General features: G+C 38.3%; 2 protein-coding genes across 5 annotated transcripts in view; one reads left to right on the forward strand and one right to left on the reverse strand.

The window, feature by feature from the left end:
* The first annotated feature begins 5,491 nt into the window (after positions 1 to 5,491).
* On the forward strand, positions 5,492 to 16,272 carry ZCCHC9 (zinc finger CCHC-type containing 9). 4 transcript variants are annotated; one of them, XM_012477559.3, is made up of 6 exons: positions 5,498 to 5,608; positions 8,297 to 8,697; positions 11,743 to 11,893; positions 12,121 to 12,213; positions 14,347 to 14,415; positions 15,668 to 16,272. In XM_012477559.3, the coding sequence occupies exons 2-6, from the start codon at positions 8,314 to 8,316 to the stop codon at positions 15,784 to 15,786; spliced, it is 816 nt and encodes a 271-aa protein (XP_012332982.2). In that variant the 5' UTR covers positions 5,498 to 5,608; positions 8,297 to 8,313; the 3' UTR covers positions 15,787 to 16,272. The 4 variants fall into 4 exon arrangements, with proteins under 4 accessions (XP_064232166.1, XP_012332982.2, XP_064232164.1 ...); XM_064376096.1 differs by having other exon boundaries at positions 5,492 to 5,580; positions 14,347 to 15,761; XM_064376094.1 differs by having other exon boundaries at positions 14,347 to 15,761.
* A 1,256-nt stretch (positions 16,273 to 17,528) lies between these two features.
* ACOT12 (acyl-CoA thioesterase 12) overlaps positions 17,529 to 24,483 on the reverse strand; it is a 68,338-nt gene continuing 61,383 nt past the window's right edge. The window contains exon 16 of the mRNA XM_021665402.2: positions 17,529 to 21,715. The gene's annotated coding sequence lies outside the window, so the exon portion shown is untranslated. The remainder of the gene's footprint in view (positions 21,716 to 24,483) is intronic.

The raw sequence follows: 24,483 nt of genomic DNA on the forward strand, positions 1-24,483 counted from the left end.
TAAGAATTTAAACAGGCATTAAGTAAGTCACCTTAAAACGTGCCCAAGAGCCAGCTGAAAATATCTGTGAAATAAAAGAAATGGAAATTCTATGTGAAAATACTTTCCAAACCTTAAGGTCCTATAGCAATGTTATTACTAAAATTATAATAGGGTATTCAATCTGTTTACAGGATCAATCTTTTACAGGTTCCTAAAATGTTTTTATAGTTCTTCCTCTCCCATAGGCTATATCATTAGCCTAGATCATTTCTGGGTAAAAGAAAATAAATATTAACTGTAATGTTTTAAAAATAACTTCAAAGTATAGCTAAAGCTGTATTTTGAAGAAAATACAAAACTGAAATACTTGATGCATAAACTTGTGCTCTGGGGTATTCTTTAATACCATGTTTGTTTCCTTTTATCTCAACTCTTAAAGTAAGGCTTGTGTTTACAACATCACCAAACTGCTAGCAGCATCCAACTGTACTGCACATGGCACACTCTGGTGGTACAGTCTACTACCTTTTACTCCTAGTTCACAGAGGAGTCCGTCAAAAGATGGCAGCAAATTCTGTTAGGTACTACCAAAGACAAAACAAAGTTACATCACACACTTTATAGGCCAAAACTATCTGAGAGTTATTCAGGAATATGAGACGAAGACACTCACTTTTCTGGTTTTATTTTCTTCTTCTTCTGGCGGTTGCCACTGTTTTAAACTACACTAGACAATTGATTTTGAATCATTCTAATTTGGTATTCACTTATTTATCAAACAGAAAAACAACTAATTTTCTTATTTTGTATTCATTCTTCTTTTCATTCAACAAAAATTGTCTTCTATATACCAATCCAGTAACATAAACAAGATGTAAATGGTAAAAACAAGACAACGAAGATCTATATCACTTTAATAATTTGGTGCTTTTATAGTCTAGCAGGGGAGACAGGTAATACTGCATGTTAAGTACTAGGCCAAAAGTATAGAAGGGGCCCTGTATTCCTTCTATTCCTAGTCTAATATTTATAAACAGTATCTGATTATGAATATATACACAGAGTTCCTAGAATCAATAAGAAAAAAACTACAATCCAATAGGAAATGGGCAAATGATATAGACCACTGGTTGACAGAAAAGGAAATACAAATGACTTCTAAACATATATAAAAAGATGCTCAATCTCACTTAAAACAACAGAATTGATACTTTAAAGAATATGAGTATGCCATTTTCACCGATGGCAGTTTGACAACCAAAAAGTGTGACAAAATACTCTTTGGGGAAGCATGGGAAACTAGAGCTGTCAGACATTGCTGCTGGGGATATAAATTGGTACAAGCTCTAAGGAAAATCGTCAACATCTATCAAAATTTAAAATGCTTAACACTTTTTGATACAGCTAATTTTTTTCTTTTTGATCACTTCCATAATATTAAGCCCATCACTAATGTTTTTTTGTCTCTGAGCTCTGTCACTGAGAACCCAGTAATTTTTTATTTCAGATATATTTTAGTTCTAAAATTTGTTTTTCTTATACTTTTTATTTTTCTACTGACATATCTCTCAATTCACTTGTAGCATTTTTTTTTCTAATCTCATAATTTACAGCATTCACTTACCTCCTTAAGCATAGTCAAATAGATCCTTTAAAGATCCTGTCTAATAATTCCAACGTTCGGATCATCCTAGGGTTGCCATTTGTTTTCCCTGAGACTGTTTAACATTTTTCTAGTTCTTTGTATATCAAGTCATTTTGGGTTTTATTCTGAACACTGTGTATGTTATTCAGTATATGCCTTGAGTTCTATTTGTAAACCAGAAAGTAACTGAGGCAGATCTCAGAGGTTTATTTTGCCAAGGCTGAGGGCACACCGGTGACAAAGAAACACAAGTCAAAGTAGAATCTGTGACCTGAACTTTTTCCAAAGAGGGTTTTGAAACTTCAATATTTAAAGAGAAAAGGGCAAGCATGAGGGGAAAATAAAAAAAAGGAGTGGGTGAGCAACGAGGCAAATGGTTACACCCTTATGAGGCTCTGCTTGGTGTTCAGTGATTACTATGAAAAGAAGGGAGTAAGGGAAAAGTCAATTATGCATTCTTCTCAGGCATAATTGAAAAGAAAATCTTTTTCAAAAGATGAGAAATCTAAACCTAGATTTTACACAAGATAAAGTAAACATGTAAAAGCATAGTTATTTGGGAACAAAGGAATGCAGTTTTTGCTAGTGACTCAACTCCCAAGCTTCACTTTCCCTTTGGCATAGTGAGTTTGGGGTCCCAAGTTTCTATTTTTCTTTCACATATTCCTTAAGAAAAAACACTTAAGCAGGCAAGTAACTTGGTTAGACTTGTATCATAGGCTTTGTCTCACTTTTTGTGAGTGGTAACTTAAATCTCAGTTCATTTCTTTAAGACTCAGTTTCTGTTGAGCACATGTGATTCAGAGGTGAGCTTGAGACTTTGGCAAAATTCATACACAGAAATAGAGGATTCCTCCTTGTGACTCTCTTCCCTCCAGAACTCCCCCTTCTCTCATTAGGTATGGCTGTTGCATGGTCTTTTCTCTGATTCTTCCAGCCGGAAAGATGGCGGTGAGCTTTTATTATAGTTTTAACTATTCATGCTGTACCACTTTGACTGTGGCCTACCCTCAGGACAACCCCCACCGCCCCCACACAAAGGAACTCTCACTCATGTGCTACTTGTCTTCAAATTCTGTCTCCCTTCCACAAATGTCTTTTTCTCTTCAGAATCCTCAGGTAGTTTTTTACATTTTCTCCAGAAATGTATAGTTATCATCAGGATGGCAGATACTTTGTAGAAAGCGTACATCATCATACAAACTACTTTTGTTTGAAACATAAAAACATATTGCCCATGCAAAAAATTACATTAATATAATTTTAAAAATATGTGGCAGTGGTCAGTTTCTTAAACTGGGTAATGTTTACATGAACATGTGTTTTAGAATTACTTCATATGTTTTTTTAATGTCCTTTTCAGCACTTTTTTCCCTGTTCTCTTGCCCGGGCTGAATAATTTTTTTAAAATGAGGTACCAGCCCTTCATAAAAGCCTTCGCCAAACCTTCATTCCTTATTTAACTTACCTTGCTGATAATATTGTTATAAAAAAATACATTTACAGTATTTCAGTAAGTAGGTGGGAAAACTGAATACACATGTAATCCCTTGAACTGTAAAAGTAAATACTTTCTAAAAAAAATCTAACATGGGCAAGGATAACTTAATAAAGTGTTTTAAAGTGGATCAAGTAAACAATCCTCTGCAGTATTTCAAGGCAGCAGAGAACACAGGCTTTGGATTGAGATCTTGGTTCAAATTCTGGCTCTATCTCTTATTAGCTGTGTGACCTTGGGTAAGTTACATCAGCTCTGTGAACTTATTCCCTCATTGCAAAATGGAGAAAATAATAGTACAGGATACTGAGTGGACTAATTAGGTAATGAATGCAAACCATTAAACATAGTGCCAGGCACCTATAAAATGTTCAGTAAAGTTAGCTATTAGTAGCAAGTTTCCTCCGAATTCCAAAGGACCTATTCTACGCCCTATTTACTCAACTGCTAATCTTTATTGGACATACCTCTACAAAAATAAATTGTAATGTTCCTTTACTTCCAAGAATGAATGACCTACAGACTTAAATGACTGTCTCAAAAAAAAAAAGTTTTAGTTAAATGCGCCCTCTAGTGGTATGTTACGTGCAAGTACCTGGCATCTACAAAAGATAAAACCTCTTGATGAAATGTCACTACCCTGAAGTCAGCTGGTTGAGATCAATACAGTATGGGGGGCACTACCACACATCTTTTAGGAAGTTACCTATGTGCAAGAGCTGGAAGGTGCTGTTGTTTGTTTGTTGTCTTTTAAAACTTTCTCCACCATATGACCTAGGATATTTATTCCTACAGCACTGACTTTAAAATCCCTTGTCTTAAAACTGGGCCACTTTCTAGTTTGCCTTAAACAAACAATGGCAAAGTATTTATTTTTCTTTAAGTAACAAATACAAGGGCCGGGCGCGGTGGCTCACGCCTGTAATAGCACTTTGGGAGGCCAGGCGGGTGGATCACCTGAGATCAGGAGTTCGAGACCAGTCTGGCGACATGGTGAAATCCCATCTCTACTAAAAATGCAAAAATTAGCAGGGCGTGGTGGTGAGTGCCTGTAATTCCAGTTACTTGGGAGGCTGAGGCAGGAGAATCACTTGAACCCGGGAGGCAGAGGTTGCAGAGAGCCAAGATCGCGCCATTGCCTGGGCGACAAGAGCGAAACTTCGTCTCAAAAAACAAAACAAAACAAAAAAAAAACGAACCGAGCACCAACGATGTACCAGGCAATGAGCGTACAATAAACTTATTACACAATTATTATATAATTACAAATGTGCAAAGTGCCATAAGAAGACTGCCATGAGCACACAGTAGACTGGTCTAGTATGGGGGTAAGGAGGCTGGAAGGCTTTCTTGAGAATAAAATATTTAAAGCCTTGAAGGGTAAGTAGAAAGTAACTGAAAGAAGAAAAGGAGTACCATACAAAGATAACAGCAAATGTAAAGGCCTAGAGATGACAAGTACACGCAGCATCTGAGAAATTAAAGAAATGATCCTATGCACGGAGCTCAAAGGAGAGATTGTGCAAGGTGAGGCTAGTGAAGTAGGCAGGGACTTAATAAGGAGTCTGAATTTCATCCTAAAAACAATGGGAACCGATGGGAGAGTTTAGAGCAATACAGCAATTATCTGATTTACATTTTCAAAAGTTCCCTTGGCTGCAGCACAGAAAATGGATTTGAGGGAGTTGGGGCAGAATGAATCCCCAGACCAGCTGTAGTAATACAGGTGCGACATGGGACAAGGGAGGAGGTGGCAACAGAGACAAAAAAAAGTGGACAAATATTCAAAAGGTTAGATGGACTAAGCAAACTGTTGGGAGTAATGATCCTGGTAAATTGAATTTTTTCACTAGGCACAGCTGGTGGTATCCTTTAGGAAGAGGCTAGAGAAAATGAGCCGTTTAGGAATCTAGCGTCTTCCTCTTAAAAAGAGTTGTTTGGCTACAAAATGTAACATTTTAACTGAATGCTCAACCAGCACTGAAGGGGGGACATGAGGCACTGCCTTTCACTCAAGAGAGCCGCAAAATGTCCTTTTCAGACTTTTATCAGTGACCCACTCGCACCGCGCTTTTACCTTGCCTCTGCCTGGAACGTCCTTAACTCCCTCCTGCCGCCAATTTCACCAGATTTTTGTTTTCTAATCCAGTCTCAAGGAAGACTTCCCGGCATCTCCCACCCTACCGACCCTCCTGTCAATCTCGCCCACTACGCTGAGTTCAGACAGCACGGTTTGAACTCATCTTTTTGTGTCTGCGTCCTGGGCAGCGCCAACCCATCACTAAGCGCGCCACAAACTCAGCCCAGTCTTAACGCCCGCAAGTCTCTCCTAGAGACCGTCAGCGACGCCGGAAGTGACGCGGTCTCAGGCACTATGTGCTTCCGGTCTCCAAAGCCGTAGGAAGGCTGGCTTCTCTGGCTCACTAACTCGGCTGCTCTGGGGGATTCGTGCGCGGTAAGAAGCTGCGCGGTAGCGCAGTGAGGTGAGGTTCTCGACCATGAAAGCCACAGGGTCTCATCGTTAGTTCCCTCTGACCTGGCGGAACTTGTGTGTGAAGCTGGGAGGACACAGGGCCTGGCCGCTGGGTCCCTGAGCTGGCTGGAGCGTGGGATGCGCCGCCTGTCTAGGGGCGCTGGTCTCAGCTGTTTGGCTCGGGCGGGCGGGGACTGCGCGTCCAGCCGCCCTGGGATCCGCATGCGGGTGGGCCGCCCGGCCCTCCCACTTCACCCTCTTGATAACTCTCAGCCTCCTCCTTCCCATGTACCCAGGGGAAGAATGATGCACTTCATTTTGAGCAGCTTCGGTCCCCACTGTGACAGTCGTGGGAACTTCAGCGAAGCGTGCGCTCGGAAAGTGGGGTAGAGCGTCTCACACCAATTCATTGGGTCCACCCTTCAGCTTCTGTGGAAGAGATCTTTCTGTTGCCAGGAGCTGAGACTTGAAGGGGGATTGCGCAGGGATGCTGGTCTTAAAAAGTGGCTTAGGCCGGGCGCAGTAGCTCATGCCTGTAATCCCAGAGAGACCGAGGCGGGCGGATCTCCTGAGCTCAGGAGTTCGAGACCACCCTGGGCAACATGGCGAAATCCCGTCTCTACTAAAATTCAAAAAATTAGTTGGGTGTGGTGGCACGTGCGTGTGATCCCATCTACTCGGGAGGCTGAAGACAGAATTCACAGATGGTTCACAATGGGCAACCGCTGCCCCAGAGGCAGAGGTTGCAGTGAGCTGAGATCTCCCACTGCACTCCAGTTTGGGCTACAGAGTGGGACACCATCTCAACAATGACAACAACAACAAAAAAGGTGGTGGCTTAATACAGCCATGCTTCCCTTAGCAACTGGGATAGTTCTGAGAAATGGTTGGGCCGTTTCGTGGTTGTGCAAACATCATAGTGTACTTAACACAAACCTACACACCTGGGCCGTATGCGATAGTCTGTTGATTTTAGACTACAAACCTGTACAGCATGACTCTACTGAATACTGTAGGCAGTACTATAAAAGGATATGTGTATCTAAACATAGAAAATATACTGTAAAAATATGATATAAAAGACAGCGTGGTACACCTGAATAGGGCACTTACTACGCATGGAGCTTGCAGGACTGTCAGTAGCTATGGGTCAGTCAGTGAGTGGTGTGTGAGTGTTAAGGCCTAGGATACTACTGTACACTACTGTAGACTTTATAAATGCTGTATGCTTAGTCTAAACTGTTTATTTAAAAATGTTTAATAACCTTAGCTTACTGTGCCAAACTTTTAAATGAATTTTAACTTCTTCACTTGTAATAACAGCTTAAAACGCGAATATGTTGTATGGGTATACAAAAATATTTTCTTTATTCCCTTACGTTATTATATAGCTTTTTCTTGTTAAAATTATTTTTGTTGTTAAAAACTAAGGCACACACATTATGCCTACACCAGGTCAGGATCATCAGTATCACTCTTCTTCCTCCACATCTTGCCCTACTGGAAGGTTTTCAGAGGCAGTAACATGAATGGAGCTGTCATCTTTTATGATAACTGCCTTTTTCTGGAATACTTATAAATATCAAGTATTAGGTACAGTACATCATTGTAAGCACTATGCTTGTATATGACTGGCAGTCCAGTGGGTTTGTTTACACCAGCATCACCACAGACATGAGTAATGTGCTATACTATGAGTTATGAGGGCTATAAAATCACTAGGCAATAGGAATTTTTCAACTCCATTATAATCATCTGAGACCACTATCATATGTGCAGTCACTGTTGACCTAAATGTTATGTAGTGTGTGACTGTAGTTGATGAATCTTTGATTATGGCTGAATGTTCTCATTCATTGCAGTCAAAAAATATCCTCCAAATTACTAGGTAGTATGTAAAGTGAACAAAACTTTGTTCAGTTTTATGTTGGAGTTAAATAATTAATGCTAGAATAAATTACTTCTCTATGTATGTGCTCTAAAATGAAAAGTATTTCTGAATATTATAGCATAGGTATTAAGGTATAAAAACAAGATACAGATTTTGATGTGAAAGGTATCTTATGATTTGGATCATAATTTAAATAGAATTGAAGATGATATGAAATCACTGGGCTGAAATTAGCTTATATCTTGATTAGTAGGAAAGGAAGCCCAGTATCATCCTGTAATGGTAAACACTTTTATATGTTTTACTTATAATTTTGCCAGGAAATTTCAGCAAACTTCATATTAAAGGACATAATTTCTGTATACTTAGTAATCTGCTATGCAAATTGTTGCATTGAAGTGGCAGACTAAGCAAGAAGACTGGTAGAAAATAGCTGTGGGACTTGGAGATAGGAAAATAAACAGCAGAATTTGGAAGGAATAATTGCATTCACTGTATTAGTGTCTGATTTATATTTTATGAAATAATTTGGTTTAAGATAATTTTTTAATTTTAAGCACACTTTTCTTTTTTAACTGGTGGGGCGGCTTTTCTGGTAAGTGGTAGATTTATATTAGAAGCATATCTATGTAGTGTATTATAGTATTAAATATGTATATAGATATCTAACTGAAGTAAAAAGGGTTTTAATAATTAAAAGTTTAACATATGGACATATGTGAGATATAGTAATATAGCATGTTTCTTTAGTTGTGTTGTTTTGTTATTGATGACTAACCACTCATCTTTGTCTTAAAAATTGATAAGGTACCTCTGATGAAATTATGACCAGGTGGGCACGAGTTAATACCACATATAACAAAAGACCCTTGCCTGCGACATCATGGGAGGACATGAAGAAGGAATCCTTTGAGGGAACAAGCCAAAACCTACCAAAGCGTAAACAACTTGAAGCCAATAGGCTATCCCTTAAAAATGATTCACCCCAAGCAAAACATAGAAAGAACAAAAAGAAAAAAGAGTACTTAAATGAAGATGTGAATGGATTCATGGAATACCTAAGACAGAATTCACAGATGGTTCACAATGGGCAAATTATAGCAACAGATAGTAAGGAAGTAAGGGAAGAAATTGCAGTTGCTTTAAAGAAAGACAGTCGACGGGAGGGAAGAAGATTAAAAAGACAAGAGGCAAAGAAAAATGCAATGGTGAGAGCATCACTTCTACCTTATTTATTTATTTAGCTGGAAACTATTCTTATACTCACACACGTATATATCATAGCAGGGTCTGGTTACTGTTACGTCCCAGATTTATAAAGCATCGTTTTAAGGACTAGTACTATTTTAGCATATATATGCTAGGCACATGATATACTGGTTAATTATCACACCACCACAATAAAGGTGATGGCATTATTCCCATATTATGGATGGCAAACACTGAAGTGCAGACAGATTAAATAACTTGTGAAAGCCACTTAACTAGTAGCAGAGGTGAAATTCAAACCCAGCCTGTCTGACTTCAAAACCTATGTTGTAAACCATATGTGGTAGCCTATGTCTGTAATCCCAGCACTGCTGAAGCGGGAGGATCATTCGAGCCCAGGAGTTAAAGACCAGCCTGGGCAACATAGGGAGACCTCATCCCTACCAAAAGGAAAAAAAAATCAGCCAGGTGTGGTGGTACACACCTGTGATCCCAGCTACTTTGGAGGCTGAGGCAGGAGGATTGAGCCTGGGAGGTCAATGCTGCAGTGAACCATGGTCCACTGCTGCATTTCAGTCTGGGTGACAAAATGAGAGTTTGTTCTCCAAAAAAATCAAAACCTCTCCTTGCCTTCCAATAGCCCCTTTTTCAAATTACCATTGAGAAAATGTCAAAATTATGAAGAAGGTGAAGTACAATACAGCAGGTTAAATGTGTGGGGGTCCCTATTACTTGGAAAGGATATTCTTGGTCTTTATGAAATACTGAGGCTCCAGAAAGAGATACCTAAGAGTCACACTAGTTACGGCAAGGTAATAGCAGAATTAAAAGTCCTTGAGACTCCCTCATCATTGCTCCTTCTCTCCCCCATATTACATTCAAAGGAATGCTGGAGGCAGCAGATTTCTTCTGTAATGCCTAGCCCTAGATTTTAAAGTATGTCAGGCACAGGGGATGAAATGCTTGGTATAATTATTTCCGTTCTCTAAGTGAGCTTCCCAAGTCTCCTAGCATGACACTTCATATGAATGAGGACTTGTTGCCAGTTATTATTTTTTATTAGTATTACTCTATGTAGAGCACTATTTGCACCAATGCAGGCTTGAAATGTTAACAGCCTCTATAAATGTGTCTTTTGGCTGTTTGCAACATTATTCTATGCATTGTTATATTTAAAGATAATTATTTACAAATAATACTAATGAAACATTCCTTATGGATAAATTTGGATAGAAAGGGTAACATTTCTATTGGTACCAGAATAGAGTTTTGTCTGTTTTTAAATATTTTAAGTTATTTTAATTTAGTTGACATATGGTGAATTGTATACCATTTGAAAATGTTTACTGTTAATGACCTCTTAAGAAAAGCATTATGTTTGTAATTAAGTGGGGAAGAACGTTGTTTTTTAAAAAGGTGGGTGCTATATGAATAGTATATGGCTTGTTGTGACCTATTGTTAATTTACTTTCTTGCTATTTTTTAATACCTTATACTAAGCATCAGTCCTTAAATGCTAATAAATTGATTATGCTATAGAAATTTACAGTCACAATCCCATCTACATTAAACTTAAGGACCATTCAAAAATTTTGTATTAGGTGATGATTAGGTTTTAAAGGAGAAGGCAGTGAACTAAGGCAGTGGTCTCAGCTTAGTAGAGACCACCTTGACTTCACCAAGAAGCCAAGACTTGGTGGTAATGCAGGTTTTAGCAGTAGCTTTTCCAGCATTTGTATAATAAATGCAGCTTCTTTGTTTGGACCAGCTCATTCTAAATGTACAAGTTACTGAAGAATTTAAAGGGACTGATTCTTTTTCAATATTTTATTAAGTAGGAAAAAAAGGACAGATTTACAAAATAAATGTTTTATTTTACCTATTGAATTTGCTTTTTAAAAAAACCTGTGTTTATTTTGAAAAACATAATTAAATGACTATTTATTATCCAAGAAATATATCTTTTTCTAGTTTAAATAGTTTAAATAGCTGCTATATTTGTTTATGATTGATGTTCTCATTTATTGCAGCAAAAAAATTCTTCAAATTTCTGTAAATAACCATTGCTCAGTTTATGTTGGAGCCGAGTAATTCATCTCAGAATAATTACTCATTTGAAATGTATTGTGTATATATTCTAAAAATGAAACCTATTTCTGAATATTAAAGAATGTGTATGGCTGGTTGCAGTGGCTCACACCTGTAATCCCAGCACTTGGGAAGGCTGAGGTGGGAGGATCACAAGGTCAGGAGATCAGGACCATCCTGGCCAACATGGTGAAACGCTGTCTCTACTAAAAATACAAAAATTAGCTGGGCGTGGTGCCACGCACTTGTAATCCCAGCTACTTGGGAGGCTAAGGCAGTTGAATCGCTTGAACCCGGGAGGCAGAGGTTGCAGTGAGCCGATATTGCACCACTGCACTCCAAGCCTAGCAAGAGAGCAAGACTTGGTCTCAAAAGAAAAAAAAAAAAAGAATGTGTATTTAGGGTACAAAAACAAGGATATATACTTTTTTGCTATGAAATCTATCTTATGGTTTGAATCATAATTTGAATGGAAACATTTGACCCAAATTCATTAAATTATGTGAACTTTAAAAGAAATATTTTCAAGAATTTTATGAATACATAATAATTATACACAAATACAAATTTTGAGTGATAATTTTTATAGCCACTGTCCATCTTCTATAGAAAACTTCATTTTTCTACTGTAGACATTCCAGTTAATTAAATGAATAGTCCATATTTGTTCAATTCATTTAAGCAATTGCCTTCCACAAAGCCACATATAACATTGTTCCTGAGATTGATAGATTTATTGGTTGAGGTTTTCAAAAGCAATAAAACCCTCTGATGGAAAGGACATCTCTTATTGTTTAGGAATGTATGAAACACTTTTTCCTATAAATAAAATATTGAGATTTCAGAAAAAGAGCTAAATAAGGTGAGAAATGTTTTAAATATGTTTTTGATAATAAGAATTAATAAAGTCACTGGTATAGCTTTGCAGTGTGGCAACCAACATTTTGTTTTTCCAGGTGTGTTTCCATTGTAGAAAACCTGGTCATGGAATTGCAGATTGCCCTGCTGCCCTTGAAAATCAAGATATGGGCACTGGAATATGTTACAGGTGTGGGTCCACAGAGCACGAAATAACCAAGTGTAAGGCTAAAGTAGACCCGGCTCTTGGTATGTTTTTCAGTTTTTTGTTTGGTTGGTGGGGAAAGCCAATAAATAGCACCCTGGGTATTTTTTTGTTAACAAAATTTGTTACGAGTGTGCCACTTAGTATTTGGAAATCATATGAGATTAAAGTTATGTAAAAATATTTTTTATTCAGAGTATTTTAAAATAATGTGAATTTTATGACTTGCCATATGTATTGTCAACTTAACAGGAACTGTTGATTTTTACAGGTGAATTTCCTTTCGCAAAATGTTTTGTTTGTGGAGAAATGGGGCACCTGTCTAGAGCTTGTCCTGATAATCCCAAAGGACTCTATGCTGATGGTAAGTACTGTTACCCTCGTATAGCAGAAATGATGGTCATGGTGCAGTTGTGATTTAATTTACACTCAATCAGTTCTTGAATAAATTCTTGAATAAATAGCAAAGCCTTGAGATTTCATTATTTGTATCAAGTGCTGTTATATGTACTGGGCTTTTTGTGCAGTTTGACTTCATATGTTAATAAATCAGACAAAACTAAGGTGTATATTTCCAACTGTGCTTGCTTCATCGTTTGTGAGACTATGTTATACATTTCTACTTTTAGATATAATAGAAGCGGAGGGAGTATATCTCAAGCTAATATAAGATTTTTAAAATCATGTTATATATTTAACCTCAGACAGCATACCGTTTTGGTGGAAGGGCAGGTACACATGACTTAATATTGCAGTAATGTTTGCTTCTGAATTTTTTTCTTATTTTTCTGGCATGGGATCATGTGGCTTTTTTCTCTTTAACTCAGGTAATTAAGGTTCACACAGTAAAATCTATAAGGTCTAAAGCTTTAACGAGGAGGTTGTTATCTGTTAATGTGATGGCTGGTGCCATGAGGCTCTAAACGTTTCTTGTGTCATGTCCTGAGTTTCCCCCGGAGAAGTCCGGTGAAAAAGCTTAACTTTTGGAGTCGGTCAGACTTGGGTTATAGCCCCAGCACCGCCACTCACTAGCTGGCGGGCTTTGGCAAACTTACTAAACTCTTATCTCAGTTTCCTCGCTTGTAGAATGGACATGATAAAACTGTATGTATTTTATTGATTCTAAGATGCACAGTTTTTGAATTTTAATCTCTCTGAAATCAGAATGTATCTTACCATTGGTGATCCCACATAATTGACAGCTGTTTTTCTGAGAGATATGTGCAATAATGATACATCTTATAATCAGTGGTGTCTTAGAGTTGATGAATTAAAGAGTTATTATGACGATTAAAATATACTATTTAAGTGCTTTTTTTTCACCATGGCATGTAAAGAGACCAGGGCCTGGAAAATGCTCAGGTGCATTTCAGTTTTGAGCTTATGAAACTGGGTAGATAACATTACAAATGAGCAAAAATGACTTTCACTGGTCAATCAAAGTGACTAGATGTTTAAAAAAAAAATTAATGCAGCAAGGAGAGTAGATCACATAGATGTGAAAATTTCATGAGATTTGCCTGTGTGTGCTTTGATCTTATAACTTACAATCTTTTGTTTCCAATGAGGGGCTTTCTGTAACTTCTCTTAATTTAGAACACTTTGGTAGCAATAGAAACTTTGGATACATTTTTGTATGGTACATGTGATGTATATAGAATTAGTACTTTATTTTTAAGAGGTAAAGCATTATGTTGGGGGGGGGAAAGTAGGGTGGGTTTCCAAACTTGCATCTTTTATATTAAAAATAAAGTCAAGATTTGAGGAAAAGAAAATTCAGCCAGATTTGTATCTGATTAGCTCAGTTTTCAAAGTCACTTAACATTTCGAGCATGATTACGATAGTGCTTGACCATTAAGCAATAGTGTTTGATCATTAAGTGAAAGATTTATTTTAGAAACTACTTGTGTCATAATTCACAATCCTGAAATGTTGTTTAAAGTAGGCAGATGGGCATTTTTATAGGGATAGGGTGCCTGGCTAATGAAAGGCACTGAAACAAAAATTAACTTCCTTTCATAAATGCTTACCCCATCTGATCTGTACAGTTGAACAGTGGTTTCTAATCTGTTTTTGGGCCATTGAGTGTTTGAGAATCTGACATACTATTCAGGAAAGTGCATCTGCTTACAACTTTTGTTTACAGGTCCAAGGATTCACAGACTTTTGACCGTCTAAGCATTGTTAAGATCCAGGCTTCTGTGCAATGGCTCTTGAACAAATGCCTTCCATCGTATCTCATTTCTCTTTCCTAATTCTCTCAAGGCCAGGTGCAAGAAGCAGTGGGTGGGTACAACTTAGTGTTCTGTGAGGGTCAAAGGAATGAATGAATTATTAATAGGAATGGTGGCACCTCCCTATGTTCCTAGTCCAGCTACCTTTACAACTGGCAAGGATGTGAGGATCCAGTAAGATAGGAAAGTGCTTTGAGATGTTAAAAATTCCATGTAAGTATGAGATGGTATTCAGTATTCAGTGGCTTTGCTCTTTCAATAGGTGGTGGTTGCAAACTTTGTGGCTCTGTGGAACATTTAAAGAAAGATTGCCCGGAAAGTCAGAATTCAGGTGAGATCTCTGGGCCTCTACTTAGAAGGGGTGAGATTAGTATTCTGTGTTTTATTCTGCACTTGTTATTAATCACTCATTGGGGTACTAATGATTTTAAGACAACCTGTTTGCCTGTTGTAGCAATGAGTTAATCACTTCTGTTAGCAATAGACACACATAGTATTAACTGAGTAGTTGGAGAAAAAAGTGACCAATAAGCCTTAGAGGACCCTGACTTTATAAGACATCTTATTCACAAGCATTTATATTTGCTAACAAATGAATTTAATATAATAGAGCCAATTCTGTTACAGAAAAGTATGAATTCACTAAGAGAAAATAAAAAATATGAAATAATTTTCAAGTCTTGGTATTGCGTGTCCTCATGTACGCTTTGCTTTGTATATACCTAAAAGATTCAGAGTTAATTGCAGAAACTACCAAAATATTAAAAATGTGTTGAATCTGGCTAGTTATTTTCTTCCTGATGAAATACCAGCCTTATTCATCATAAACTTCAGAGATGTTCACTATACCTATGGCAGACTTTTGAGGAAGTGAAGACGATTATTACATTAGTTTGCCTGGACTAGAATGATGAACTCCTATGTGTAAGAAAGCAAGAAGACAGTAGGATAGCCCAGCAGTGCTTGTTATGGAAAGAGCACATTTCTTTTTATTTCACGTAGTCACAACACTACACAAATAAGTCTGCTCATTCTTACTTCCTGTCCCTAACATTTAAATTTGAAAACCAAGAGTTCTTGTTTACAATCTTGTCTAGAAGATAGTCTTTAGTACATTGTAGGCAGTGAGATTGAAATGATGAAGTGGAATTTGAATTCTCCCTCCTGGGAGGATTGCCACTTCCCAAATGACAAGACTGACAAGCAGATGTGGTATAATTTCACAGGTGGAATCTTGTGCATTTAAAACTGATGCTTCATAAGCCTTGCTGTTTACAGACTCTTGGAATTCATTGACTTTGTAATGATGAACTCTGGGAAAGAATGAAAGAGCTTTCTCATCAATTCATGCATTGCAAAGTAGTTGCTGCATTTCCCTAATTGGGATGAGAAATTGCCTGTGGTACTCTGAAATCAAGGGTTATAATCAATTACAGAATTTCTCACTTTCCTTTAGTGATGGAGTCTTCTCTCCTTGTGATTATTCATGTCAAAATGAGTTCCTTTCCAAAACCAATGACAATCTGAGTGGATGCATTTGATTACTGTTTTTCTCATATTCTGACTTTTCTATTCCTTTACAGATCGAATGGTCACAGTAGGTCGCTGGGCAAAGGGAATGAGTGCAGATTATGAAGAAATTTTGGAGGCACCTAAACTGCAAAAACCCAAAACAAAAATACCTAAAGTTGTTAATTTTTGATAACAACTAGCACTATTATTAGTTACCACTTCATTTTTACTTTCTAAACAGGCCCATTTCACAAGTTAGAGTCGGGCTCCCTCGTAGCCAGGACTATACTGTAGATAGCAGTATGATCTAACTGTGATCAAAAACAATTTTGTTTATTCTGTTCATCAAATAGTACTTCTACCACTGTTTGGAGAAAACTGAAGCAGAGACTAAGATGGTTAAATGGATTCTCTAAAAGAACACATTTTAAGGGACAGAACTTAGGCATAACTAAGTAGTTGTATACCTAATTGTAACAATCATCTTTTATAAAAGCAAAATTATGCATAAATGTGAAACACCCCTAAACAAAGGATACAAATGAACTTTTAGTGATGTTGTTTTCTTGGCTCAGAGTATCAATTTATTATTATAATAGAAATGTACAAGTTGCTAGAAAGTCTGTATTTTTAAAATATGGAATAAAAATGCGTTTCTATTGCTTGTTTTTCTGAATACCTGATTCTTGATTGAAATAGCCATTGTTTGTTAATATCCACCTAACAATCCCTTTGGAAACAAGATTTTTTATGACTCTTAGATGAGAATAAACAATTTTTGTTTTAGTTTTGACATAAAGGATTACAAGTTACTAAAGTTAAAATTGAAATACCTCAATTTAACAGCAGCTCTTTTTGTCCTTGATTTTTGAGAGAGAAATTCTAGCCAAAATTCAGTTTTCGTTACTTAACCAGAATGATGGCACATAACAGACTGTATAATAAACTTAATAGCATTTTGTTCACATGTTTTAGATGAGGCAGAGATGGAAGTATCACCATAATAGAGTTAGAACACTAATCAGAGACCCATTAGCGTCTTTGTTTGATTTGATGAATTCATGCATACTTAATACATACATTTCACAAGGCATAACACTACCATTGTACTGTATAATGGAATGACTCTAGTGGTTTTGTGTTTCATTTGAAATTTTACCTGATTGAATCCATTTGTAACTAAAGGAAACAGCTGTGATTAGTTACTGATGCCTCAAAAGCAAAATATTTACCAAATAAGAAAAGAAACACTTCTCTGTTTTCATATCTGTACAACTCAACAGTTCTAGTCTTAATAGGGAGCTGTTCTTTTATTTCAGTGTGAGAGGAAAACATGATGACAAAATACTGCTCAGCATCCCAGAGTTTAAGGAAATGAGTGCCATTTAAAAGGGATTGCACAAGCCATGCAGCTGGAAAAGGACAGTAATGCTGCCTTAGTCATCTAGTCTGAACACAACCCAGATTTATTTCACCTGTCCAGTCAAGAGCAGAAGGCTCTGTAGAGTCTACAGCCTGTCAGCTCAAAGTTACGTCTAATGCTTTTCGTAGTCTTGAGTGCAAGGATATTGGTATCTCTTTTGTCTTAATTGGAGTACTTTGTTTATATTTTAATGATCTATAAACATTAGGCCGTGAAAGTTATTAGAAATAAATTGCAGGTACTGAATGTAACATTAAACAAGTGTAGAGGCACTGAAAGGAAAGCACCAGAGAGATCCTGAGTGTTTCCTAAAAGGAGCTATAGACATTGTTATTTTCATAGCTTAAAATGCCTAAAAAGGAAGGCAACAATTTATCATTCATCTTATATATTTCCGAAGCACTAATATGTTCCTGTTACTCTTACACACTTGAAATTGTTGCAGTCAGTAAGACAAGGCCACATACATTATAATGGGGCTGAATAATGGACAGGAGACTTAGGAAAAATACCAGAAAGAAATGTTTTATTACATTACTAAAATATTTTTTGAATCCCCTAAGATTTTAAAAGAATTCTTTAGATCTGTCACCCAGGCTGGCATGCAGTGATGCATAGCTAACACCTAGGCTCCAGCAATCCTCCCACCTCAGCCTCCTGAGTTGCTGGGATTACAATAGGCATGAGCCGGTACACCCAGCTGAATCCCCTAAGACTTAGTCCTTAGTGCTCCTTCAGTCTTTTGTAAATTTCATCTCCTCTTACAGACTTGTCTTTCACTTTTCTATGAATGACTCCTAAATCTCCAGCAGCCCTAAAATCCCAGGTTTCAGTCCCATCTTGCATCTGCCTGCTGGATGTTCCTACTGGGATGCTCCACTGATACCTCAAATTCAAGATGGCTTTAAACAGTCTCACTTTACCCTGAAAAAAAAAATGCTGAATTTACCTTTTTCTCTCTTTTTGTTTTCACTATAATTACATTCCAAGCCACCAGACCTGAATCTCAAGTTGCTCTTTCCTTGACATTCCCCCAGTCCCCATAGCCAGTTCCTCTTATTTCCTTCAGGCATCTGCTATGACCATCCTTATAGGAAAGAGCTGCTCCTTCCTTCCTCATCCAAATACCTAACACTACAGCTTTATTTGTTTATTGGTTTTAGTATATTCACGGAGCTATGTAACCATAACACAATCAATTTTAGAGCATCTTCATCACCTTCAAAAGAAACCCATACCCATTAGCAGTCATTCATCCTTCCTATCCCCAATCCCCACAAACACCCCACACGCCCTACTCTAAGCAACCATGAATCTACTTTCTTTCTCTAAAGATTTGCGTACTCTCCTCATTGGGAAGTTCTGAAGTGACATGCTGTGACAAACCTTTTTAAAAAATATTCCGGCTGCTATGTGGAGGATAAATTGTCGGAGTACAAGAGTAAACACAGAGAAATTAGGAAGCTCTTGCAGTGAGAAATTATAGTGTCTTAGACTAGCGCAGTGAATGTGAAGATAGAAATGGACATAAATTTTGTTTCTGGCAGGAGGGTGAACCTCCAATTTGTCTTACCACTGAAAATATACCCCCAAAATGTGGAGTAAATTTTTCAATCTCCTTAAAAGCATAATAACTGAGTTTACAAGAAAGCACAGAACCTACAGAGGCTAAATATTAAGTGAATACAGGAGCTTCAGAAGATAAGCCAGTGCTGAAGCCAAAGGTATCTGCTGAACCCTAAAAAATTTGAGCTGCAACTCAGGAGGCTGAGGCAGGAGAATTGCCTGAACCCAGGAGGCGGAGGTTGCGGTGAGCGGAGATCGCGCCATTGCACTCCAGCCTGGGTAACGAGCGAAACTCCGTCTTAAAAAAAAAAAAATTTGAGCTGCATAGGAACAGAAAATACAGTCAAGGGCCTACTTACTATGGCAGTATGGTTGAAGACCTTTGCATAAAGCAGAGACCAAAGGGCTATACCCTTAGTGTAAGAGTGAATGAGAAATAAACCTACTCTAAAGAAGACAGGAACAGAACTTGTGCCTGTCTCTACTTTGGCATTGGGTGGCAGGGAAAAAAGTTGTTCACTATCACCTGAGTTTTCAGTCTTAATTCATACTGCTTGTGTGGTCAAATTCTGAGTTAGAAGTGCTCTGCAGTGACTGGCAGAATCATCGCAATCCATTCTGGCAGCCCTCAACTAAAATCTAGGCCTCAAAGAATTCACACAAAATTCAAGGGACCAGACTTCATGATAAAATCACAAACACACACAAGAAAATATGATATCATGAATAAGAGCCAGCAGCAGCGAGTAGTAAAATCAACCCTGCAAACATTTCAGGTTTGGGAATTATTAAATAAAATGTAAACAAGCATGCTTTGTGTTTTGTTTTGTTTGGGCCACTATAACCAACTAATGTAAACTAAACCAGATGGCTTATAAATAACAGAAATTTTTATTTCTTACAGTTCTGCAGACTAGAAAGTCCAAGATCAAGGTGCCAATAGATTCAGTGTCTGTGAAGGCCTGCTCTTTGGTTCAATAGATAGTGCCTTCTTGGCCTGACAAGGTGGCTCACATCTGTAATCCTAGCACTTTGGGAGGACCATGTGGGTGGATCACTTGGACCCAGCAGTTCAAGACTGGCCTGGGCAACACGGCAAAACTCTACAAAAAGTACAAAATGTAGCTGGGTGTGATGGCTTGCTCCTGTAGTCCCAGCTACTTGGGAAGCTGGAGGGGAAAGGATTGCTTGAGCCTGGGAGGTCAAGGCTGCAGTAAGCTGAGATTGCACCACTGTACTCCAGCCTGGTGACAGAGACAGAGCAGGACCCTGCTGAAAGAGGAGGGGAGGGGAGGATAGGGAGGGAAGGGAAGGAAGGAAAAGAAAGGAAAGAAAGAAAGACAAACCAGATAGCGCCTTCTTGCTGTGTTCTCACATGGTAGAAGGTACAAAAAAACTCCGGGCCTCTTTTGTAAAGGGCACCAATCTCATTGATGAGGACTCAACCCTCATGACCAAATCACCTCTCAAATGCTCTATTTTAATACTATCACCTTGGGGGTTAGGATTTCAACATATGAATTTGGGGAGGATGTAACAGTCACACCATAGCCATTCATATATTTAAAGAAATTTTAAAAATGGAAAATTTGGGAAAGGAACAGGAGATTGTTAAAAAAAACAAAAACCCAAAAAACTACCAAACAGAATTGAAAAGTAACCAATAGAAACTTCCAGAATTGAAATTGAAATTTTAATTTTAGGTCAAAAAATGATAAAGTGGGCTGGGTGCAAAGGCTCACGCCTATAATCCTAGCACTTTGGGGGCTGAGGCAGGTGGATTGTCTGAGCTCAGGAGTTCAAGACCAACCTGGACCACATGGCGAAACCCTGTCTCTACTGAAGTACAAAAAATCAGCCAGGCATGGTGGTGCACACCTGTAGTCCCAACTACCTGGAAGGCTGAGGCACAAGAATTGCTTGAACCTGGGAGGCAAAGGTTGCAGTGAGCTAAGATCGTGCCACTGCACTCCAGCCTGGGCAACAAAGCAAGACTCTGTCAAAAAAAAAAAAAAAAGGATAAGGTGAACAGAACACTGAATTGGAAGATAAATCTAAAGAAATTCAAATATACCACAGAGAGATGTTGAGTTCTACTTATGTGAAAAGAGGTTAAGAGACTTTGAGGACAGAATAAGAAAGCCTCACAAATTTATAATAGAATGCGAAAGAGGCAATGTTTTTTTAAATGGCCAAGAATTTCTCAGAATCATTGAAGCTTTTGTTTTTCCTTTCAGGAAGCTCAACATATCCAGAGAAGGTTAACTAAGATGACAACATACACAATTAGGCATTATAGTATATTGGAGAACCGTAAAATAAGGAGATTATTTTAAAGTATTCAGAGAGAAAATACATTACTTACAAAGAAGAACAATATGCTCTGTCACAATAACAATGAAAGCCAGGAAACAGCGTATAATATCTTTAATATACTTAGAAAAAATAATTTTCAACTTAGAATTATATGCTCACTGAACTCTATTTAAAGATGAAAGACAATGCCAGGTGGTGCTACATGCCTATAGATAGTACCAGCTATTCAGGAGGCTGAGGCAGGGGATTCTTTGAGCTCAGGAGCTCAAGGCCCGAACATAGTGAGACCCTAGTCTCAAAAAAAAAAAAAAAAAAAAAAAAAGGAAGTAAATTTTTAAAATGTACCATCGAGAGCTCCTAAAGAAAATTCTCAGTGTTGTACTTTGGGCAGAAGTGAAGTCATAGAAGATGCAAATTCTAAGATGCAATAATGAATATGAATGGTAAGCAAGCATACTGGTATATATGTAGATACATTGAAATAAATACTACTAAAAGAACAAAAATACGTGTAACTTGTAGATAGCAGTATATAAACTAATTATAAAATCCTTCTACTGTATTGTTCTTGTGAAGAGAAAAAATACAAATTAATTTTAAACTTTTAGACTTTGTAACTGAGATGAGGAAAACAAGTTTTATTCATTCAAAAAAAATTTAATTGAATACCTATTATGTGCCAGGAAATACACTAATACTGAGCAGCAATGAACAAAATGAAAAGTTTGGCTCTTCTGAAGCTTACATTCTAACTGTGGATGACAGATGAAAAAAATATATAAAAGATATATGTGCCAGACACGGTGGCTCACACCTGTAATCGCAGCACTTTGGGAGGCTGAGGTGGGCGGATCATGAGGTCAAGAGTTTGAGACCAGCCTGGCCAACATGGTAAAACCCTATCTCTACTAAAAATACAAAAATTAGCTGGATGTGGTGGCAGGTGCCTGTAATCCTAGCTACTTGGGAGGCTGAGGCAGGAGAATCACTTGAAACCGGAAGGCAGAGGTTGCAGTGAGCCGAGAAAGTGTCACTGCACTCCAGCCTAGGCAACAAGAGCGAAACTGTCTCAAAAAAAGAAAAAAAAAAGATATATGTTAGATAATGGTAAGAATTAAAAAGAAAAAGGGAAGTTGGGGAGGTGATTTTAAATAAGGGGCTTAGGAAAGGCCTCTTTTATAAGATAGGCTTTGAGGATAGACCAAAAGGAGGTGAGGGAGTAAGTCTTGGTGTATCAGTCCGTTCTCACAGTATCGCGACGAAGAAGTACCCGAGCCTGGGTAATTTGTAAAGAAAGAGGTTTAGTTACTCACACTTCCGCAATGGCTGAGGAGGCTTCAGGAAACTTAAAATCATGATGGAAGGCAAAGGAAAAGCAAGCACCGTCTTCACAGGGCAGCAGGACGGAGCGAGTGCCCGCAGGGGAAATGCCGGACGCTTATAAAACCATCAGATCTCGTGAGACTCACTCCCTTTCATGAGAACAGCGTGGGGAATCCACCCCATGATTCAATCACCTCCTCCACCTGGTCCTGCCCTTGACACGTGGGGATTATAGGGATTACAATTCAAGGTGAGATTTGGGTGGCTACACGGCCAAAGCATATTATCCTGGGTATCCTGAGGTGAGGGAATAGATAAATTCAATTGTACTGAGGAAGGAGCATGCCTGGTATAGCAAAAAGGAGGAAAAAACACACACACACACACAAACCAAAACAGCAAAGAGACCAATATGGCTGGAAAAGAATGAGGAAACAACTAGTAAAGGATCATATCGTTAACAAGGCTCAGCTTCTGTAGGCTCTGTCAGTCAGTTTCTGCTAAGTAACAATCACAAAATCTCAGCAGTATACAAGAATAACCATTTATTTAGCGCATGCCCATGGGTCAGAGATCTAGGCTGGGCATACCTAGACAGCCATGCATATCCTAGTTGGGCTTGTTGACAACCATCTGCAGCTCAGTTTGGGGCTGGCTGATCTAAGCTGGGCTCAGATGAAGCAATTCTGTTCCGCGTGTCTCTCTTTCTTTTCCTGGGACCATCAGACTAACCTTGGCATGTTTTTCTCATGACAGTGGCAGAGATGCAAGAAGGAAAGTCCATTGCAAAAATACTTTTCAAGCCTTTGGTTGCAATGATGTCTGCTAACATTCCATTGATGAGTCACATGGTCAAGCCCAGAGGCAAGAAATAGGAAAGTATACTCCATTCCTGAATGAAAGGTGACAGAATGCTGAATAGTCATCTAATGTGCCACACAGACCCTTATATTATGAGACTATGGCTTTTACTCTGTGATGTGCAAAACTGTTAATGCGTTTTGAGGAGAAATGTGACATGATCAGGTACTGGATTGAAAGTAGAATGAAGGGAGGAGCAAAAAGAGAAACGAAAGGTAGGCTATTTATTTATTTATTTTTTGAGACAGAGTCTCACCTCTCAGCCAGGCTAGAGTGCAGTGGTGCAATCTCAGCTCACTGCAACCTTCATCTCCTAGGCTTAAGCAATTCTTCTGTCTCAGCCTCCCGAGTAGCTGGGATTACAGGTGTGTGCCACCACACCTGGCTAATTTTTGTATTTGTAGTAGATGGGGTTTCACCATGTTGGCCAGGCTGGTCCTGAACTCCTGACCTCAGGTAATCTGCCCTCCTCGGCCTCCCACAGTGCTGGGATTACAGGCATGAGCCACGATGCCCAGCAGGGAAGGTAGGTTATAATCCAGATAAGGGAAGATAGTGTTTTGGATTAGGGTTTTAGTGGTAAAGTTGCTAAGAAGTAGTCAGGTTTTGGTTCTGTTTTTGACATAGGGCCAATATAATTTGCTGAAGGAAAGGGAATTTGTGGAGGGAAAGGTGGCAGAATTGGGTGATTTGGAAATATTGACTTTGAGATGACTGTTGTCCTAATGGAACTATCAAATAAGTACTTAAATATACAAGTATGAAGTTCAGGAGAAATTAAGCTTAGAGAAATAGATGTGGGAGTTCCTGGTAAATAGATGGTTTTTAAAACTCAGATCCTGGTTAGAGCCACTGAGGAATAGCGATAGAGGAGAAGAGGCCAAGGGCAGAGCCCCAGGCTAACCTAATATTGAGAGATCTGATGGAGGAGGAAGAACCAGAAGAAAAGACTTTAAAAATGGGATCAGTGATATAGGAGGAATTCTAAGAGTGTGACGTCATGGAAGCCAAGAAGAGAAAATGCTGCAAAAAGAAGCAAGGAGTCAACTTCACTGAAGGCTGTTCAGAGACTAAATAAGTCAAGAACAGGGCCATTAGATTTGGCAATAGAAAAGAAATAGTTGATCCTGATAATAAAGTATTGTGGAGTAGTGGAGGTGGGAGTATAGTTAGGTAAATAAAGGTGTGACCAACTCTATAGATCACTGGAATAGAGATGGGGTGGGATTTAGGAAATGCATCCAGAAAAAGTATTGTTTTATTTTTATAAGAAATACCAGTGGTTATGGAAATTAATCCAATGGAGATAAGAAACTCCTGAAGCAGAGAAAAAAGAGAACTGAAGGAGAGGAGTCCCGGAGAAGCTGAGAGAAATTGCTCTTTGCTAGGGGTAGAGCT

The sequence above is a fragment of the Aotus nancymaae genome, unplaced genomic scaffold, assembly GCF_030222135.1.
Source record: "Aotus nancymaae isolate 86718 unplaced genomic scaffold, 86718_ANA_hifiasm-v0.15.2.pri h1tg000014l, whole genome shotgun sequence".
Lineage (NCBI taxonomy): Eukaryota > Metazoa > Chordata > Mammalia > Primates > Aotidae > Aotus > Aotus nancymaae.